At 40.3% G+C, this 17,720-nt stretch overlaps 1 protein-coding gene across 1 annotated transcript in view; it reads right to left on the minus strand.

Moving 5' to 3' along the window:
* The window catches only part of LOC132827957 (E3 ubiquitin-protein ligase rnf213-alpha-like), a 107,880-nt gene that overhangs the window by 48,622 nt on the left and 41,538 nt on the right, over window positions 1–17,720 (minus strand). Inside the window, exons 21-29 of the mRNA XM_060844807.1 lie at window positions 17,507–17,628; window positions 16,729–16,851; window positions 14,678–14,724; window positions 10,832–10,985; window positions 9,463–9,598; window positions 7,405–7,596; window positions 6,771–6,904; window positions 4,473–4,648; window positions 2,246–2,461 (exon numbers count right to left, since the gene is read on the minus strand). Coding sequence (XP_060700790.1) covers window positions 2,246–2,461; window positions 4,473–4,648; window positions 6,771–6,904; window positions 7,405–7,596; window positions 9,463–9,598; window positions 10,832–10,985; window positions 14,678–14,724; window positions 16,729–16,851; window positions 17,507–17,628 — 1,300 coding nt within the window. The remainder of the gene's footprint in view (window positions 1–2,245; window positions 2,462–4,472; window positions 4,649–6,770; window positions 6,905–7,404; window positions 7,597–9,462; window positions 9,599–10,831; window positions 10,986–14,677; window positions 14,725–16,728; window positions 16,852–17,506; window positions 17,629–17,720) is intronic.

Raw genomic sequence — 17,720 nt, forward strand, 5'->3', positions numbered from 1 at the left:
CTAGTTTCCTTACTACTGGGTTTAATTCTGTCAAGATGGCGCGCAACACTTGCTCCATGTTAAAAGTTGTCACACTCAGGCGATGCTATCCTGAGTATATCCTTCAAACTCTTCAGCAACCAACAAAAAGCAACAGGAGCAGAGCAGTATTGGCCAGAAGTTGAAATATGTTGAATTCAACTTTGCTCTTCACAACCCACAATTATTGTTCATTGTACTAAATAGTATTGTTATCTCATTAGATCCAAGCAATCACTGTTCCTTTAGGCTATTTTAACTCAAATAAATCAACTGGAAGAAACAGAGAACAAAAAGAGATAGCTAGTTGATTATCATAATCCTGCTGTTTCTCCAGGCTGTCACTGATGAGGCGAGACACTCTCTCATAACTTCACTTCATTTAACTCACAAATACAACTAGCAAAGTTAAGCATTCGATGGAATGAAAGCCAGGGTTACAGGATGGAAAAGCGTACAAATTAAATATCATATTAACAGGAAAAGACAGGGTTAATAAAGATAAATACTCTCACTGGTGAAGGATTTGAGAACGAGGAGGTGTAGTCTGAGAATTAGGGCCAGACGGTTCATATTTTGAAGCACTTTTATACACAAAGGCTGGTAGAGATTTGGAACTCTCCATAACATGCTAGAGCAAATGTTAATTTTAAATCTGAAACAGATATTTTTTTGTTAAACAGAAGTATAAAGGGATATGGGCCAAGGGGAATTAGTTAGGCCACAATCAGCTGTGATTTGATTGTGTGGTAGAACAGATTTGACAGACTGAATGGATGACTCCTGTTCCTGCATAAGGGAAGCCTTTCATTAAATAACACAGATATACATATATATCAGAATCATAGAGTCATACAGCACAGTAACAGATCCTGCGGTCCAACCAGTCCACGCCGACCATGTTCCCAAACTACCTGCCTGTGATTGGCCCATATCCTTCCAAACTTTTCATATTCATGAACTTATCCAAATGTCTTTTAACTGTACCATCATCCAACCCTTCCTCTGGCAATTAATTTCAGATACAAATTATTCTCAAAATGAAAAACTTGCCCCTCATGTCCTTTAAAATATTTCTCCTCTCACTTTTATAAACATGCCCCCTTGTTTTGAACTCCCCAGACTAGGGAAAAGATCCTTGTCATTCACCTTATCTATGCCCCTCATGATTTTACAAACCTCAATAAGGTCACCTCTCAACCTTCCATGCACTAGTGAAAAAAGCCCCTGACTTTCCAGTCTATTTTTATATCTCAAACCCTCCATTCACAGCAACATGCTAGTAAATCTTTTTTCTCCAGTTTAAATATATCCTTCCTGTAGCAGGTAACCAGAACTGCACACATTATTCCAGAAGAGGCTTCACCAATGTTTCTCTACAGCCTCAACATGATGTCCCAACTCCTATACTCAAAGGTCTGAGCAATGAAGGCAAGTGTATTAAACACCTTCTTAACCATCCTGTCTACATGTGATGCAAATTTCAAAGTTTATGTACCTGAACTCCTAGGTCTAGGTCTCTCTGTTCTACAACACTAGCCAGGGCTCTACCGTTAATTGTATAAGTCCTGTCCTTGTTTGTACTGCCAAAATACTATATTTCACATTTATCCAAATTAAACTCCACCTGCCACTTCTCAGCCCATTGACTCAGTTGATCAAGATCGCTTTGTAATCTTAGATAACCTTCTTCACCGTCCACAATGCCACCAATCTTGATGTCACCTGCAAACTTACTAACCATGTCTACTATATTCTCATCCAAATCACTTAAATAAATGACAATCAAAAGTGGACCCAGTTCTGCTCCATGTGGAACACCACTGGTCAAAGGCCTTCAGTCTGAAAAGCAAGCCTTCACCATCACCCTCTGTCGCCTACTATAAGGCTAACTTTGTATCCAATTGGCAAGCTCACCCTGAATCCCATGTAGATTACTCATTAATCTACCATGCAGAACCTTGTCAAAGGCGTTACTAAATCCAAGTAAACATCTACCACTACGCCCTCATCAATCTTTTTGGTTAATTATCATATATTCAAAGTACAGTTAACACTGAATGGCTGAAGGACAAAATAAATTGTGTCTGTCTAATCACTAAGAGGGTTGCATAAATGTGGCCACATATATAATATTGCCTTCAAAACAAGACTTTAAAGAATCTTGTGTTTTACTATCAATGCTTCATAAGCTTTAATTAGTTTGCAATTTTTTTATAAGACTCACCATTTGCTGAGGTTTTGAACTCACTGTTCCTTGTAGATAACAATAAATGTGTTTCAGGATTATTGGATAGAGTGAAATTGTCTTGGACAAATTATGCAGACGGTTTTTGAAAACATTGTAGGCAATGTGTATCCAGGGAGGTGATTGCTCTTGAAGGGTCAGATCACAATCATTGTGAAGTTCATTCATGCAGGAAACAAATGCAATCTTGAAAACCTTTAATAAAAATACAGTGTAGAAAATAACATTTAATGAAGTTGCATTGTATTGCTTTCAATCAAAAATAATTTAAAATTGTCAGCTGCCTGAAGCTTGCTCCCATTTTTCAGGTACTGTACTGTCCTAACTTTGCCAGAACTGTATTGAAAACTTGCTGCACTTCTGGCCATGTTATGATGATGCAGCTGACAGAGATCTGGGGAAATTCAAGGTCACCACAGAGAAATATTTAGAATTCCTTCTCCACCACAGGAGAAGTGCAATTTTGGAGTAGAACAAGCTCAGTGGAGATCCACGAAGTGCATCAGAAACAGAAATTGTTGGAGAAACTCAGCAGGTCTGATGGCATTCGTAGCGAGGGAAAGCAGAGTTGACATTCTGAGTCCAGCGACCCTTCTTCACTACTGCTAGACCTGCTATAATTCCCTGGCAATTCTGTTTTTTGTCTCAGATTTGCAGAGTCTACAGCTCTTTGTTTTATTTCCATGATGTGCATAATGGGTCTTTATAGTGGCCAATTAGACAAGCTGGCCAGGAGTGTAGTGTTTTATAGCATCAACTGCACAGCTTTTGGGGGAAGATGAGTGATGTAGTTGCAATGTCAGCAGGCCTCTAATCCAGAGCCTCCAGGCTAATGTTCTGGGGATGTGGGTTTGAATCCCAAAAGTTAGCAGATGGTGAAATTTGAAATCAGTAAAAGCTGGAAGAAAAAGCTAGCCTAATGGGGTCCATGTCAACTGTCCTAAAACTTATGTCATTCATTAATGTCTTTCAGTGCAGGAAATCTGCCATCCTTGCTGGGTCAGACCTAAATGTGACTCCAAAGTCACAGAATGTGGTTGTCCCTTAACTGCCCTCTGGGTAACTAGGAATGGGTAATAAATGCTAGCCTAATCACATCTCATGAATGTTAAAAGACATGTTAACCCACATCAGTAGCCCCCTGACAGTGATTGCACTATATAGAAAAGGAAACAGTTCATTACCTCTCGCTGAACAAGTGAGGGTGATGTGGGATCAGCATTCTTATCACAACTGACTGGTCCCACCCTCTAACTATGTTGAATTAAGAAACACTTTTTCAGTATATAATAAACATATTTAATACATCTGAAGAGAGCTTGGAATCTCAGTGTTCAGTTCATATTTTTTGCCTGTATTATTTTCACCTGTTTGAGTTACATTTTGTTTCGAGATGTGAGTACTCCACTGATGGTTAAGAGTGGAGTATTTTCATTTCTAGCACACCCTTGTCATGTTTTAATGTTCTATAATGCTCACAATCCTGACACTCATTTTAATTGGAAACCACTTCATTTTACATTTGCAGCAAAATGCCAGATAGAATAGTCCCAGAATTTATCACTTGAGATGAGTGGTTTCACTTTTGAATGTTCCTTTAATGCCAGTGAGTTGAGGTATATGAGGTGTCATCACTCTGGTACTATATATAATGGATGAAGTGCTGATTCCCATTCACTTCACTAAGGATTGTGAGAGGACAGTCTGCAACCTTATTGATACATATTGTGGAGGGATTTATAACTAATTTACAATCTTTCCAGCTGCTGTGAGATATCAAAGACATACACAGGTAAAGCAATTGTAAGTTCAAGTAAAACATTGTCACCAAATCCCTACAGTGTGGAAGCAGGCCATTCAGCCCATTGAGTTCACACCAATCCTCCAAAAAGCATCCTACTCAGACCCACCTCTACCCTATCCCCATGGATAAGTCACCTGGCCTGCACATCCCTGAACACAATGGGCAACTTAGCAGGACCAATCCACCTATCCTTGGACTGAGGGAGGAAACCAAAGCATCCACAGGAAATGCATGCAGACATGGGGAGAATGCACAAACTTCACTCAGACAGTCGCCCGATGCTGGAATCGAACTGGCACTGTAGCTTTGCCACCGTGTTGCCCACTGTCTGCCCAGTTAAAATGGATTAGCGAGGAAAGATAAAAGAAGCATTTTTGTTTTCACAAGCATTATCAGATTTACCTCAACTTCAGCAGACGATGAGACATTGATGGTCATCAAAATGAAATCAGTCAGGTATCGCTGACCAAGGTCACTCTTTGCATCTTCACCTGGACATCTAAGATACTGTCCGAGTTTACTTTCATTGAAACTGTCAACAAACTTCAGCATTTTTGCTCTGTCTCTGTCGGCTGTCCCTGAATGTGAGGAATATTTTCTAATGTTACCATGATGTCATATACAGAGCCAAATAAAATCTAAAACACATGCTGAATCTTTAGCAACAGGTACAAGTTCTTCAAAACAAAAAGGGCATTTTTGTAGTGCCTTGAGCAGTGTATTTGAGCAGTTAATGTATGGAATTCTCAATCTTAGGACTTTGCCACCTGAAGCCACAGCCACCAATGCATATGTAATTGAAATTATAGATGAACAACAAGTTAGAATTAGGAAAATGCAGAGAATCTAGAGGAGGTATTGAGATAAAAGGAATTATGAGATAGGAATAGGTTAAAAAAGGATATGGATGGAAGGCTGGCCGCGAGGGTATTAAAAAGTTAGGGCTAGAGGTAACAAAGCTGAAAATGTGTTGCTGGAAAATCGCAGCAGGTCAGGCAGTATCCAAAGAGTAGGAGAATCGACATTTTGGGCATGAGCCCTTCTTCAGGAAAGGGCTCATGCCCGCAACATCGATTCTCCTGCTCTTTGGATGCTGTCTGACCTGCTGCGCTTTTCCAGCAACACATTTTCAGCTCTGATCTCCAGCATCTGCAGTCCTCACTTTCTCCTAGAGGTAACAAAAACATTCAAGACGTTTGGTAAGACATAATTTTGGCATATCAATCCAACATATAAATTCTAAGAGGAATTGTTTGTATTCAGCATTTAAAGAAAATCAGCAGTTGTAAAACACTTTTGACAACCAAAAATTGGTGCAAGATATATATTTACATAATCAGTACAGATGAAAATTCTGAATTGTATTTTTTGGCTACACTGAGATTGCAGACAGACTTTGAGATGTTCCTGCTCACAAGCTGAAACTCCCTCACACAGTGAAAACACCCTTTGGTCACAGGTGTCTGAATGAATTTTGAGGACATAATTCTTTACATATTCCAAGAATGTGAGATTAAAAATAACACCTTTTTACGCATGCATTTAAATTTTTTTGTAATTAATGTAGAAATAAAAAGATGTGAATACCTTGAGAATTATTTTAAATATATATGGAAGGAATTTAAATAACCAGATGTTTCTCAACAACATCCCACTAAGATCCTAATGATCATAAGGAATCTGTTCTCATAGCTTTGACTTCCAAAGACTCAAAGCCCTTTGAGAGAAGAAATTTCTCCTCATCTCAGTCTTAAATTAGTGCCCCCTTATTCTGAGACTATGCCCTCTGGTCATAGGCTCTCCCAAGTAGGGAACGTCAGCATTTACCCTGTCAAGCCCCTGAAGAATCTTAAATGCTTCAATGAGATCAGCACTCATCCTTCTCAACTCTAGTGAGAAGAGTCCCAACCTATTTAGCCATTGTTCAGAAAAAAATCTCTCCATCCTAGTGAACCTGCTCTGAACTGTCTCAAATGAAATGATAGTTTTCCTTAAAGAAGAGGATCAAAATAGCTCACTGTACTCCAGAGGTGGTCTCACCTTGTGCTGTTGCAGTAAGACTTGTATCTAAAACCATTAAAACAGGGTTAACATTCCGGCTTACTTGCTGCACCTTGTGTGTTAGCATTCTGTGTTTCATTGACAAGTAATATCCCACTGAATGGCGAAGTAGGCTCAAGGGACTGAACAGTCTACTCCTGTTCCTATTTCTTATGGTCTTATTTAATGTTGGAAGATCTTGTAAGTTTTTTTTTCCTAGAAATGCCAATTATAAATAATGAGACAAAATAAATCTTTCTGTAAAATTAAAATGGACCCAGGTTGGATTTCATTTAAACTAATGCACCTAGCATATAGTAAGGGGATGACTAACAGTCCATGCTGAAACTGATAATGGACAGACATATACACAAGACAACAGCAAGAAATGGCACATGCATTCTGATAGATGTAGGATGCCTGTACATGGGTCTCAATAACTCAATAAAATACAGAAGCAAATACCAGCACCATACTCCTCCATCAGCAGCATCTTTACATTAGGTTTTCCACAACTTCAAAAAGATCGTTGGTCTTTTGTTTTCAATCAAACATATAAAAACAGTCGCGTTTGATCACCTGGCATGTTAAGGCATGTGCTTTTCTTTAATCATTGTTAAAAAGTAGAGTTTAATTAACTGAATTTAAAACAAGCAATACCTTCCAAATAGTGAAATTCAACCCAGAAGTGGTCAATGTATTCTTTGATCAACCAGCTGAAAGGGGCAGCACAGGAAATTCCTTCACAAACTTTATTCACTCTGTGACTGACTGTTATTTCCTCTGTATTTGGCCTAATGGAAAAGCAATGCCATGTACATTAGGACATTGTAATTATATTGAACACACACACACACACACACACACACACACACACTCACTCACTCACTCATGCGCACACACTCACATGCGGACACAAACACACACACACTCACTCTCTCACTCACTCGTGTGCGCACGCGCGCACACACACAGAGAAACAGAAGAAAAATCAACATTTGATGGAAAGCTACAACAACATTGTGCGAGTTAATTGTTCCACTGATCATTGCCTTTTTTCATGCAGTATAAGTTGTTCCCTTTCAAAAGCTGGTTTTCTTGTGTTACAGAATCTTGTGAATGCAAGACAGAAAACTTCCACTTAAGTGGTCAGAAAGAAAAAAAATATTTTCCAATTATAATTTTGTTTTGCACAACAAATGAATTGAATTTACTCAAATAAAAGCTATTTCACCTGATGGTACAAATTAGCAGCACTAAAAGATACACAACCACCTATGGAAGGGATTCTTACCCTGAGCTTCTCTGTTGGTGAGATACCCTCAGTATCTGAGTATCTTTAAAAATGTTGAGCCAGAGTTGTTTAATTTCTTTGTTCACTTTACGATCCACCAAAAGGTTCAAGTTATAGTCTCTGTCTAGGATGGAAATCATCAGGGCCAGATTTGGGGTGACCATCTTCTGAATGCATTTCCAGAGTGTGTGTCTACATTATCGATGCAAAAGGAAATGAATACATATGTTGTATATAAAAAAGATGGTGCTTATATTTTCAAATATACAGTTCCCTTTTACCTAAGCTATTAGGTCTGGAGTTCCCATATTGTGCCAATGCGGCTTAAATCTTTGTCAGCATGGCAGTGACTTGTTCAGAAAGGAAGGGTAAGATCTGCATAGAATTCCAATCTCCATCATGGGCCTTTCATATGTGTGAAGTGCTGAAATAGATCATGCAAGGAACTACAGCAACCATTCAGTGGGACAGAATGTCCATCAGCAAACTTTCTCTACAAATGCTCGCATATCACAGTCTGATATATATCAGTTGTACCCGGGAATTTACCGAGTTTTGCAATAACCATCCAATGTCTGTTCCAAGTAACATATGGGCAGAACTATCTCATTTTCAGTTGAAGTGTTTTATCAGGTGAGATTTGTGGCACTCAGTCAGCCACTGGTTGGAGTGGCTTCTCTCACACAACCGTCTGCTCTTCATTTCATCAAGTCCACAATCCTGTTGGTGGTCTTTCTCAGTGCCTGAGACATGGAAATGGTCACCACTGCCATGACCTTCTGGTGTTAACTCCTCTGGTACCTTTTGGAGAGCCCAGGTACACCTGCTGTACACCTGAGAGGAAAAGGTAAACATCGAGAGTATGGCGCTGGAAAAGCACAGCGGGTCAGGCAGCATCCGAGGAGCAGGTGAATCGGGATGCTGTCTGACCTGCCGTGCGTTTCCAACGCCACACTCTCGACTCTGATCGCCAGCATCTGCAGTCCTCGCTTTCTCCTAGAAAGAGGTAAACCCCAGCCTTAGTCCATCATGACCAATCCTTGGAGGTTGGTTAAAAAGGCCAAATGTGGCTCAGGCCTTTGGTTGACAAAGATCACACACAAAATGATGGCTCTGCAGCACTGCACTCTCCTACCCATCCAGCAATTTGAATTTTAGCATAGTCCCTCCACTCATCCCCCTCACCCACCAGCATCTGTGCTGGGTAGAGGCCATCACATTCCTAGTCTATTTGAATGACTCTGTTGTTCAGTGGTGGTAACCATCAAGACTCAGTGGCTCTAGACAGGAACATTTGAGTTTGTAAATGTAAATAAAGATTGAGCACAAACATTTGGATAACATTAGGTTATCTTCAGTAATGTGACTTGTAGATGTTCACTGCCTCAGCAATGAAAAGCCACAATTGAGATAAATAGGGAATTACAAGGAGAAAGGAATACTAACCCATACTAACAGGAATATAGTAAGTCTATTTGGAAGGCAATCCCCCATCAATTAATCAGTCTATCCTTCAGCTCACTGCGCTGAAGACCAAAAAAGTGGGAATAAAAACCAAAAGAACAGTGGATACTGGAAATTGGAAACAAAAACAGAAACTGCTGGAAAAGCTCAGCAGGTCTGGCAGCATCTGTGGAGAGAAATCAGATGTAATGTTGCGGGTCCAACTCTGAGGAAAGGTCACTCGACCGGAAATGTTAACTCTGATTTCTCTCCACAGATGCTGCCAGACCTGCTGAGCTTTTCCAGAAATTTCTGTTGTTGTTACTAAAGGGTGACACTGCCATTCTCTTTAAAGGCATCTCAAAGATACCTTCTTTCAGTAAATGTTCTGTTTCACATGAACAAGGGGCAGTTAACAAAAAATAAATCACTGGTGGTGCACCGATTATTTTCTTAGCAATAAGGGTTGGCACAGACCCTGAGTGAATGTGAAGCTGAATCACAGGTCAGGCTGCTGCATTCTGGTCCAGGGGTACAGGTTCTGAATGTAATCCACTATCACCTACAGCAGAAGGTCCACCGATATTGTGAACCCCACACAGCACAGCAAACTACCTGAATGTGCCACCCTCCTGCAGAGCACTGATTTTCTTAGCCTCATTGCACATCCATTCCTTTGGATTTAGTGACATCTCCTCCTGTTCTTGCAGCTGTAGTGTCAGTCTCTCTGCTACCGTCCTCAAAAACTGTGCTGTTTAAAACACAAACACAGACCATTACCACACGGCTTTAATATCAAAGTATTGCTGTGGACAAAATCAGCCTTGGTGCAAAAGCACTTTAAAATTGTGCAATGCAGTAAATATTAACTCTGCCACAGCCAAACTCACATCAATCCAAATGTGTTTGTCAACGATAATGAAAAAGGAGCAGCATATGATCCGATCAGTAACAAATGACACATAAAATAGTGTTGCATCAGCAGAAGGCGTTTGCTCAATGGTGGAAAAGTAAATTTCAAGGCCCAATCTGTGAAGCACCTTGCAACATTTCATTAGGCTAAATGTGCTACAGAAAGACAAAACTGTGCTACAAGAGATGCCTGCAGGTGACACCAAGCTTTGCTAGGTCCTTCTTTGTTTATGTTTTCTGTCACCAACCCTTCCTGTAAAACTAGTCCGCGGGGTTTACTTGTATCAAATGGTTAGGATCAAACACAAAAATGGCTTCAGCAGAAGAGTTACTTGACTAACAAGAAATTGTTTGTTACATTATAGAAAGCTAACAGATTACATTGGCTTAAGACTGAATAACTGCATTGATACTGGGTATACAGTTATCACCCTTCAGATAGTATGTGAGTCTATGCTGCATGGTTATAGACTGTAGAACTGACTAACAACAAACTGAGTCACTGGCCACCTTCTCCCAGAGCCAGTTATTTACATCCAAAGCTTCCGAATTAACCCGCCAGACCAACTGTGTGATGCAGCAAATTACATATTCCTCTCTGTGGGAACGTTCAGATTAGTCACTGAGCAGAGGGGGAATGTAATATTCCTTCTTCAAGGCTGGAGTGAAAAATAGCTCACAGAGCAACACGCCAACCTAACATGAAATGGACACCAACCCTTCAAGTTAGTGATAATGCTCACTATTCTTTACAAATGCTCACAGACATAACCGACAAGATTGTGACATACCATTCTTCCATTATATTATTCAGCAGCAGTTGCACAGTATTAAATAAAGATGCATTACAATGATCACCAGTTATGCTTGTGCAGTGTAAACTGAGTGTCAGAGCTGGACTTTCCACGACAGGGAGATTCCATGAAGTTAACTGGACTGAACATCCCATTTATATGATACATGTTCCATGTCAGTGTGAGACTGAAACTGTTTGACACTGGTATTAAAGTTACAGCGGCAATTTGAACTAACAAAATGCAAGCTTTTTCAATAACACAGTGTCCAGGCTCACCCTCACACTCCACCTCTTCTCTCAGGAGATCCAGGAGGACCTGAACGCGGTCAGTATTTCGACTGGATCCATCGTCCCCATCACGTATTTTACTCACTGCACTCTGTGTGCAGCTTTGTAACAGGAATGTTGTGTTGAGAATGCTTGGTTTTGCCTGTTGACAAACAATTACAACAGAAAAAGTAAATTCCAGAAGAAACAGAGAAGGAATAGCTTGCATTTCTGTCACACTTTGCAAACCCTCAACACCTTCAACATGCTTTACTTTCTGAAATGGAGTGGAGGCAAACATGATTGTCAATCTGAGCAGAGCATAAAGTCTCCAACATCTCAGAGGAGCGCTCTTTCATTAGAAAGAGAGAGACAGGGAGAGAGGTGACTGGTCACCATACCCAATCTCTCAGGGTAACCTCAGCCGGTGCAGGAATTGAACCCACACTGTTGGCATCACTCTACATCGCAAACTAACTGTCCATCCAACTACAAAGGGGATGGTCAGGTCACGCAAACAACGGAATGGTTTAATGATGTGGTTTGAAGTGTAAATATTATCGAGTACTTCAGAGACTTTCCACCACATCTATCAACGTGTGACAAAACTAAAAATCACATAACACCAGGTTATAGTCCAAACAGGTTTACTTGGAAGCACTAGCTTTCTGAGCACTGCTCCTCATTCAGGTAGCTGTGGAACAGGATCGTAAGACACAGAATTTATAGCAAAAGATCACAGTGTCATGCAACTGAAATGATGTATTGAACAAACCTAGATTGCTGTTAAGTCTTTCATATTTTAGAATGGGTTCCAGGTTTTGGTTCACTAACATGTAAATGCCAGAACTTCTTTGAAGTCACATTCTCAACATATCTTACGGATTTATAAAAAAAAGGATCCTCTCAGCTCTGACAATGCATTAAAGGTGAGAGGTTAGAGTCTGTCTGTGTCTCAATCTTGAGTCAGACTAGTTCTATTTCCAAAGTAGGAATTTTTAAAATATTGCATGGATTGACTGCCTGTAGATTGTGTGCTTTTTGAGCAAAGTCGAATGTATTTGCAAATATAATTCTGCAAATGAAGATTTACCCCATAGACTTATATGTGTTGTGTGCGTGCATGAGATAGACTTCGGAATACCCAACAATGCAGAATGGCCAAGCAAAGGCTGGTGGCCATGAGGATGGTCTCAACTGGGACACTGGGTTCATGTCTCAGTAAAGGTGACCCCAGTCCAACACACACACACACACACTCTCACAGGCTGATATTCCACCACACTCACATATACACTTTACCAAGCTTTCACACACGCAAACATGCACTCTCTGACGTGCACACTCACACTCTCTCTCTCTCATACATGCACACACACATACAAGTCTATAGGGAGAATTTTCATTTGCAGAATTATATTTGCAGATGCAAGTGACTTTGCTCAAAAAGTGCACAATCTTCAGGCAATCAATCTATGTAATATTTTGTAAATTCCTACTTTGGAAATAGAACCAGTCTGAATTACAATTGGGATACAGACACACTCTAACCTCACACCTTTAATGCATTGTCTGAGCTGAGATTTCACATATTTTTTAAGTTATCTTGAGAATATGACTTAAAAGAAGTTCTGGGATTTACCTATTAATGAACTAAAATCTGCAACCCATTCTAACAGAAGAAAGACTTAACAGCAATCCAGGATTGTTTAATATATAATTTCAATTGCATGACACTGTATTCTTTTGCGATACATTCTGTGTCTTATGATCCTGTTCCACAGCTACTGATGAAGGAGCAGTGCTTCCAAATAAACCTGTTGGACTATAACCTGGTGTTCTGTGTTGTTTAACTTTGTCCACCTCAGTCCAACACCGGATCCTCCACATAATTGGTGGTAAGATCGACTTGTTTCTATCGCGAGAGGCTTCAATTTAACAGCTCATTTGAAAGGCAGTGCCTCAGACAAAGCAGCATTCTTTCCTTGCTACACACTGAGGTGTCACCCTTGATGAGATGCTCACTCACTAAAGTGGCACTTAAGCCCAGAATGTTCTGAACCAGAGGCTAGGAGATTATGAGGACTGCAGATGCTGGAGATTCAGAGTCGAGAGTGTGGTGCTGAATAAAGCACAGTCAGTCTGGCAGCATCCGAGGAGCAGGAGAGTCGATGTATTGGGCATAAGCCCTTCATCAGGAATGAGGAGGGGGAAGGGGAATGAGAGACAAATGGGGGAGGGTAGTGGTGGGGCTGGGGGAAAGGTAGGTGGGTATATTAAACTGAGCCACATCTGACCCAATGAGTAAGGGCCACTTGCTTGAGGATTCGCACTCGGCCAAAGTCAGCAACGTAGGGGAAAGTGGATTCTAACAGTGAATTGTTGTCATTGCTCCTTGCATCTGTTTGCAACAAGTATCTAGAAAAACCCAAATAAACAAGATTCCTCAGGAATCAAAACCAGAGGATAGGATTTTAGTGAGTCATGGAGATCAATTGATTTGCAGCATTAGAGTGACTGAATTATGCCTGGAAACTCTAGTGGCATTGGTACGCTTGCCTTTATTAGTCAGTGCATTGAGTATAGGTGTTGGGAGGTCATGCTGCAGTTGTACAGGACATTGGTCAAATCACTTTTGGAATCTTGCATCCAATTCTAGTCTCCCTGCAATAGCAAAAATGTTTTTAAACCTGAAAGGTTTCAGAATAGATTTACAAGAATATTGCCAGGTTGGAGGGTTTGAGCTATAGGGAGACGCTGAATAGGCTGGGACTGTTTTTATTGGAGTGTCAGAGGCTGAGGGGTGACCTTATAGAGGTTTATAAATTCATAAGGGGCACAGATAGGGTAAATAGACAAGATTTGTTTTCCAGGTAGGGAAGTACAGAACTAGAGGGCATAGGTTTAAGGTGAGAAGGGAAAGATTAAAAGGGGCAACTTTTTCATGCAGAGGGTGGTGCATGTATGGAATGAGCTGCCAGAGGAAGTGGTGAAAGCTGGTACAATTGCAGCATTTAAAAAGCATCTGGATGGGTATACGAATAGCAAAGGTTTAGAGGGATATGGGCCAAATGCAGGCAAATGGGACAAGAGTAATTTAGGATATCAGGTTGGCATGGATAAGTTAGACCGAAGGGTCTGTTTCAGTGCTGTACAACTCTGTCAGTCAATGGTGTGGGAAAATCCTTCAGTTTGATTTTATAGAAGCGGTGGTAATTATCTCCATGCACCCTGTGTTATGTTCCCATAGGGTCTGGCAGCATTGCCAGAGGTTGAGTGAAACAAATGAGCAAGTGCTTGTTACACATTAATTGAGGGTAACTGGTGAGAACTTGTCAGGGTTTATACAGAGAACAAGTGATGTAATAAAAGCAAAATACTGCTGGAAATCTGAAATAAATAACAGAAAGCGCTGGAGAAGTTCTTCAGCTCTGGCAGCATCAATGAAGAAAGAAAGAGTTAACATATCAAGCCCGATATGACCCTTTTTCAGAATAGCTGAGTGATACCAGACTCGAAACACTGTATTCATTCTTTTTCTCTCTCCACAGACACTGCCAGACCCGCAGAGTTTCTCCAACACGTTCATCCTTTATTTCAAGTAATCAGTGCTGTTGGATTTGGAAGAGAAAATATTGAAATGAAACATTTTAAAAGAGAAGCATTTACCATTATTCGACCTCTGATGTTGAACATTATGGATGGTTTATGATGGTACAATTTCACAAGTAACATCCAACTTCAAACGATGCACCATTATAATGGCTGTAAACAGTTCCTTTTTAAATTCATTTTTGGTTAATAACATTGAAGAAACATTTCTGCAGTACGAAAATTTCATAAATGAGTTTATACCTTGACTTTTCCATCACCTTCTCGATCTGTGTTCTGCCCATCAAATTCTAAAGGAAAAAGCAGAGATTTGTAGAGTCTAGATACTGCAGAATTTACAGTGCCCCATGGCCATACGCTCAGAATGAATACGATACATTTTTGGTCTTTGTATTTGAAATGAACACTTCGTAGGTGAAAGGTACCAATTATGGTTCTGGTCTGAATTATCTGACAATGGCAACTAATGATCCATTTGAACTGTCGCACCTCTGTTATCTGCCACCAGAGGTCACTAATACACTTTTTAAAAACTACTCCACTATCTGTGAGGAAGGGTCGGTCACCTGACCCGAAATGGTAACTCTGATTTCTCTTCACTGATACTGCCAGACCCACTGAGTTTTCCCAGAAATTTCTATTTTTCTCCCTGATTTACAGTATCTGCCGTTCCTTGGGGCTTTTATGCATTATATTTGGGTTCAGAATTAAACACTACAATACTTTTATTACATCGATTTAAGTTACTGTGACATCCTTAATGTAGTAAAATGACCCAAAGTAGATGAACACATTAACTCCCAGGGCAGAAATTTTAATATCAATTGCTTTGCATAACAGCTCTGCACTGTTCATCAGAATGATCCCAATCTCCCAGTTGCTTGCCATTTCAATAAACCACCAGCTCCAGGGCTAACATTTCCATCTGAGCCTGCAACGGCATTCCATCCAAACTCAAAGCAAACTGGAGGAATAACCCTCATTTTCAGCTCAGATACTTTATAGCTTCTAGGATTCAGTATTAAATCCCATAACTTCACATGATATCTGTTCTCTATTTCCCTCATCTTAAGATTCCTCCTCCACGCCACACATCTATTGATCCCATGACTGTTTATCCTCTACTTTTCTCTCAGCGGAGGGGACCCATTTTCTCCTTATCACACTGTAATTTAGTGATGAAGGGCTTTGGCCGGAAACGTTGATTTTCCTGCTCCTAGGATGCTGCCTGACCTGCTGTGCTTTTCCAACACCACACTCTTGACTTTAATCTCCAGCATCTGCAGTACTCACTTGTGCCACACTGTAATTTACACTGTTTCACATCTCTATTTCTCTCCCACCACAATTAGCAATCCCTTTGTCTTTTGCACTGGGCCTCGACACCATCTGTTCGCCTCAATACTCCTCTGTCAAAAACATAAAACACTGTTTTCCAACCCCTTTAGGTACTGAGGAAAAGGTAATACTATCTGACACAGATGCTGCCAGACCTGCTGAGTTTCTTCTGCATTCTCTGTGTTTGTCCATAATTACCAGTTTCATCAAAGACCCATAGATTCAAATCTGAACATGTTCTGTGTCTCACACTGCAATTTACCTGCATTTTCCAAACAGTCTAATAGGAAGCATAGGCCTCACCCTCTCTTAAAGTTGCAGTATGTCTTTGTGATGTGTTGATAGCTTTGAAGGGGAGAGATGGCCTGGGATGGAATCATTTCCTTCACATCAAAATGTTCTTTTGAAGCTGTATACATTATGTGATGTCTCACACAGGGAATATGCAGTATACTTTTAACAGACATAGTCACGATATCATCACCAAACCATAGCATGTGATCTGATGGTATATAACATCTTGGACTCCATGATAATTGGGCCACTTCAAGCATGACACACTGATAGATGTGTGCTATTGTTTGTAATTGTGCAGCTTAGTTTTTCCCCGAGCATTGACGTGTCTATAATTGAAATATGTCCATGTTATCAGGAGTTGCAATAAATATCTGTCCAATCTTTGAGAACAACATTACCAATATCTTATTCTTATGTGATGAAAGCTAACAAAAGTGTTGCATCATCAGGTACAAACATTTTTAATTCTGCATGAATTACAGAAGCTAAAAAACCAATGACTGTGCTCAAAATGACAGCAAACAGAGAGGAGCTTACATTTGCAAATTGCTACAGCTTTACTCTGAGCATCTCAACACATTATTACTTTATAACATGCTCCTTGTTACAACAATGCAAGAAACATAATTCAACTCAGACTGACATAAGCAATAAATTACCTGCTGGTGCACCCAAAGCCTTCACAAACAGTTCACTGATAGTCGTATTATAGAAAGCAGATAGATCGGAGGTCATCTCCTCTGATTCGGTCACATCATCAATGTGGACGGAAAGCCATTGGCCTGCACAGTAATCAAGATACACATCAAGACTGAAGAGTGTTCCAACAACAATAAACACCCATTTATATGCTCTCTTTGCTTATGCTGACTGCCCTGCTATGTATTTTCAGCCAACTGGTTTTAAGAAGAGGGACTTTACCAGAAAGTTAGCCTGATACTTCACACGTGCTCACAAACAGGATGGTGCCTCTCCTCCAATAGCATCTTTGATCTACTCCCCTGAGTTGCAAGTAGATCTGCCCTCATTGGTCAGCTCCTACATTCATACTGCAGCAACAGAATGTTACTGCTACGTAAAGATTTATGTGCAAATATGAAGTTCTTTAAAAAAGAATTCATAGGCTTCAGGCATCAGCATTTATTAACCCATCTTTAATTATCCAGAGGGTAATCAAGAGTCAACCATATCACTGTGGGTCTACAGTCACATGTAGGCCAGACCAGGTGAGAATTTCCTTCTCTAAAGGACAGCAGTGAAGCAGTTGGTTTTTTGATGACAACAACAGTGTTTACATGACACACACATGTAGCTTCTGCCTGCGCTACATCTTTCTTTACTTGCTGCATCAAATATGACATAGAAATCCTGCCAGTTTACACCAAACATGGCTACTGTGCCGATGCTAAAGAGCGCCATCTTTCCTGTTCAACATACCTCCTTGAAATCCAATGTATTTTGTTCGGCCTGCAATTCGAGAGAGCTTTGTGATAAAATACACAAAACAGTTTGAGTTGGATGTGGGGCTCATCAGATTCATTTCGTTCATTGTACAGTATCTGGAAATTAAAATATAAGACCTCAGTATTAGACTTTAAAAACAAGATCATGCTATCCTACTAACACTGACAAGCGACACTGGGAATTGGTG

Source organism: Hemiscyllium ocellatum, chromosome 25, assembly GCF_020745735.1.
Source record: "Hemiscyllium ocellatum isolate sHemOce1 chromosome 25, sHemOce1.pat.X.cur, whole genome shotgun sequence".
In the NCBI taxonomy this organism is placed as follows: Eukaryota; Metazoa; Chordata; class Chondrichthyes; order Orectolobiformes; family Hemiscylliidae; genus Hemiscyllium; species Hemiscyllium ocellatum.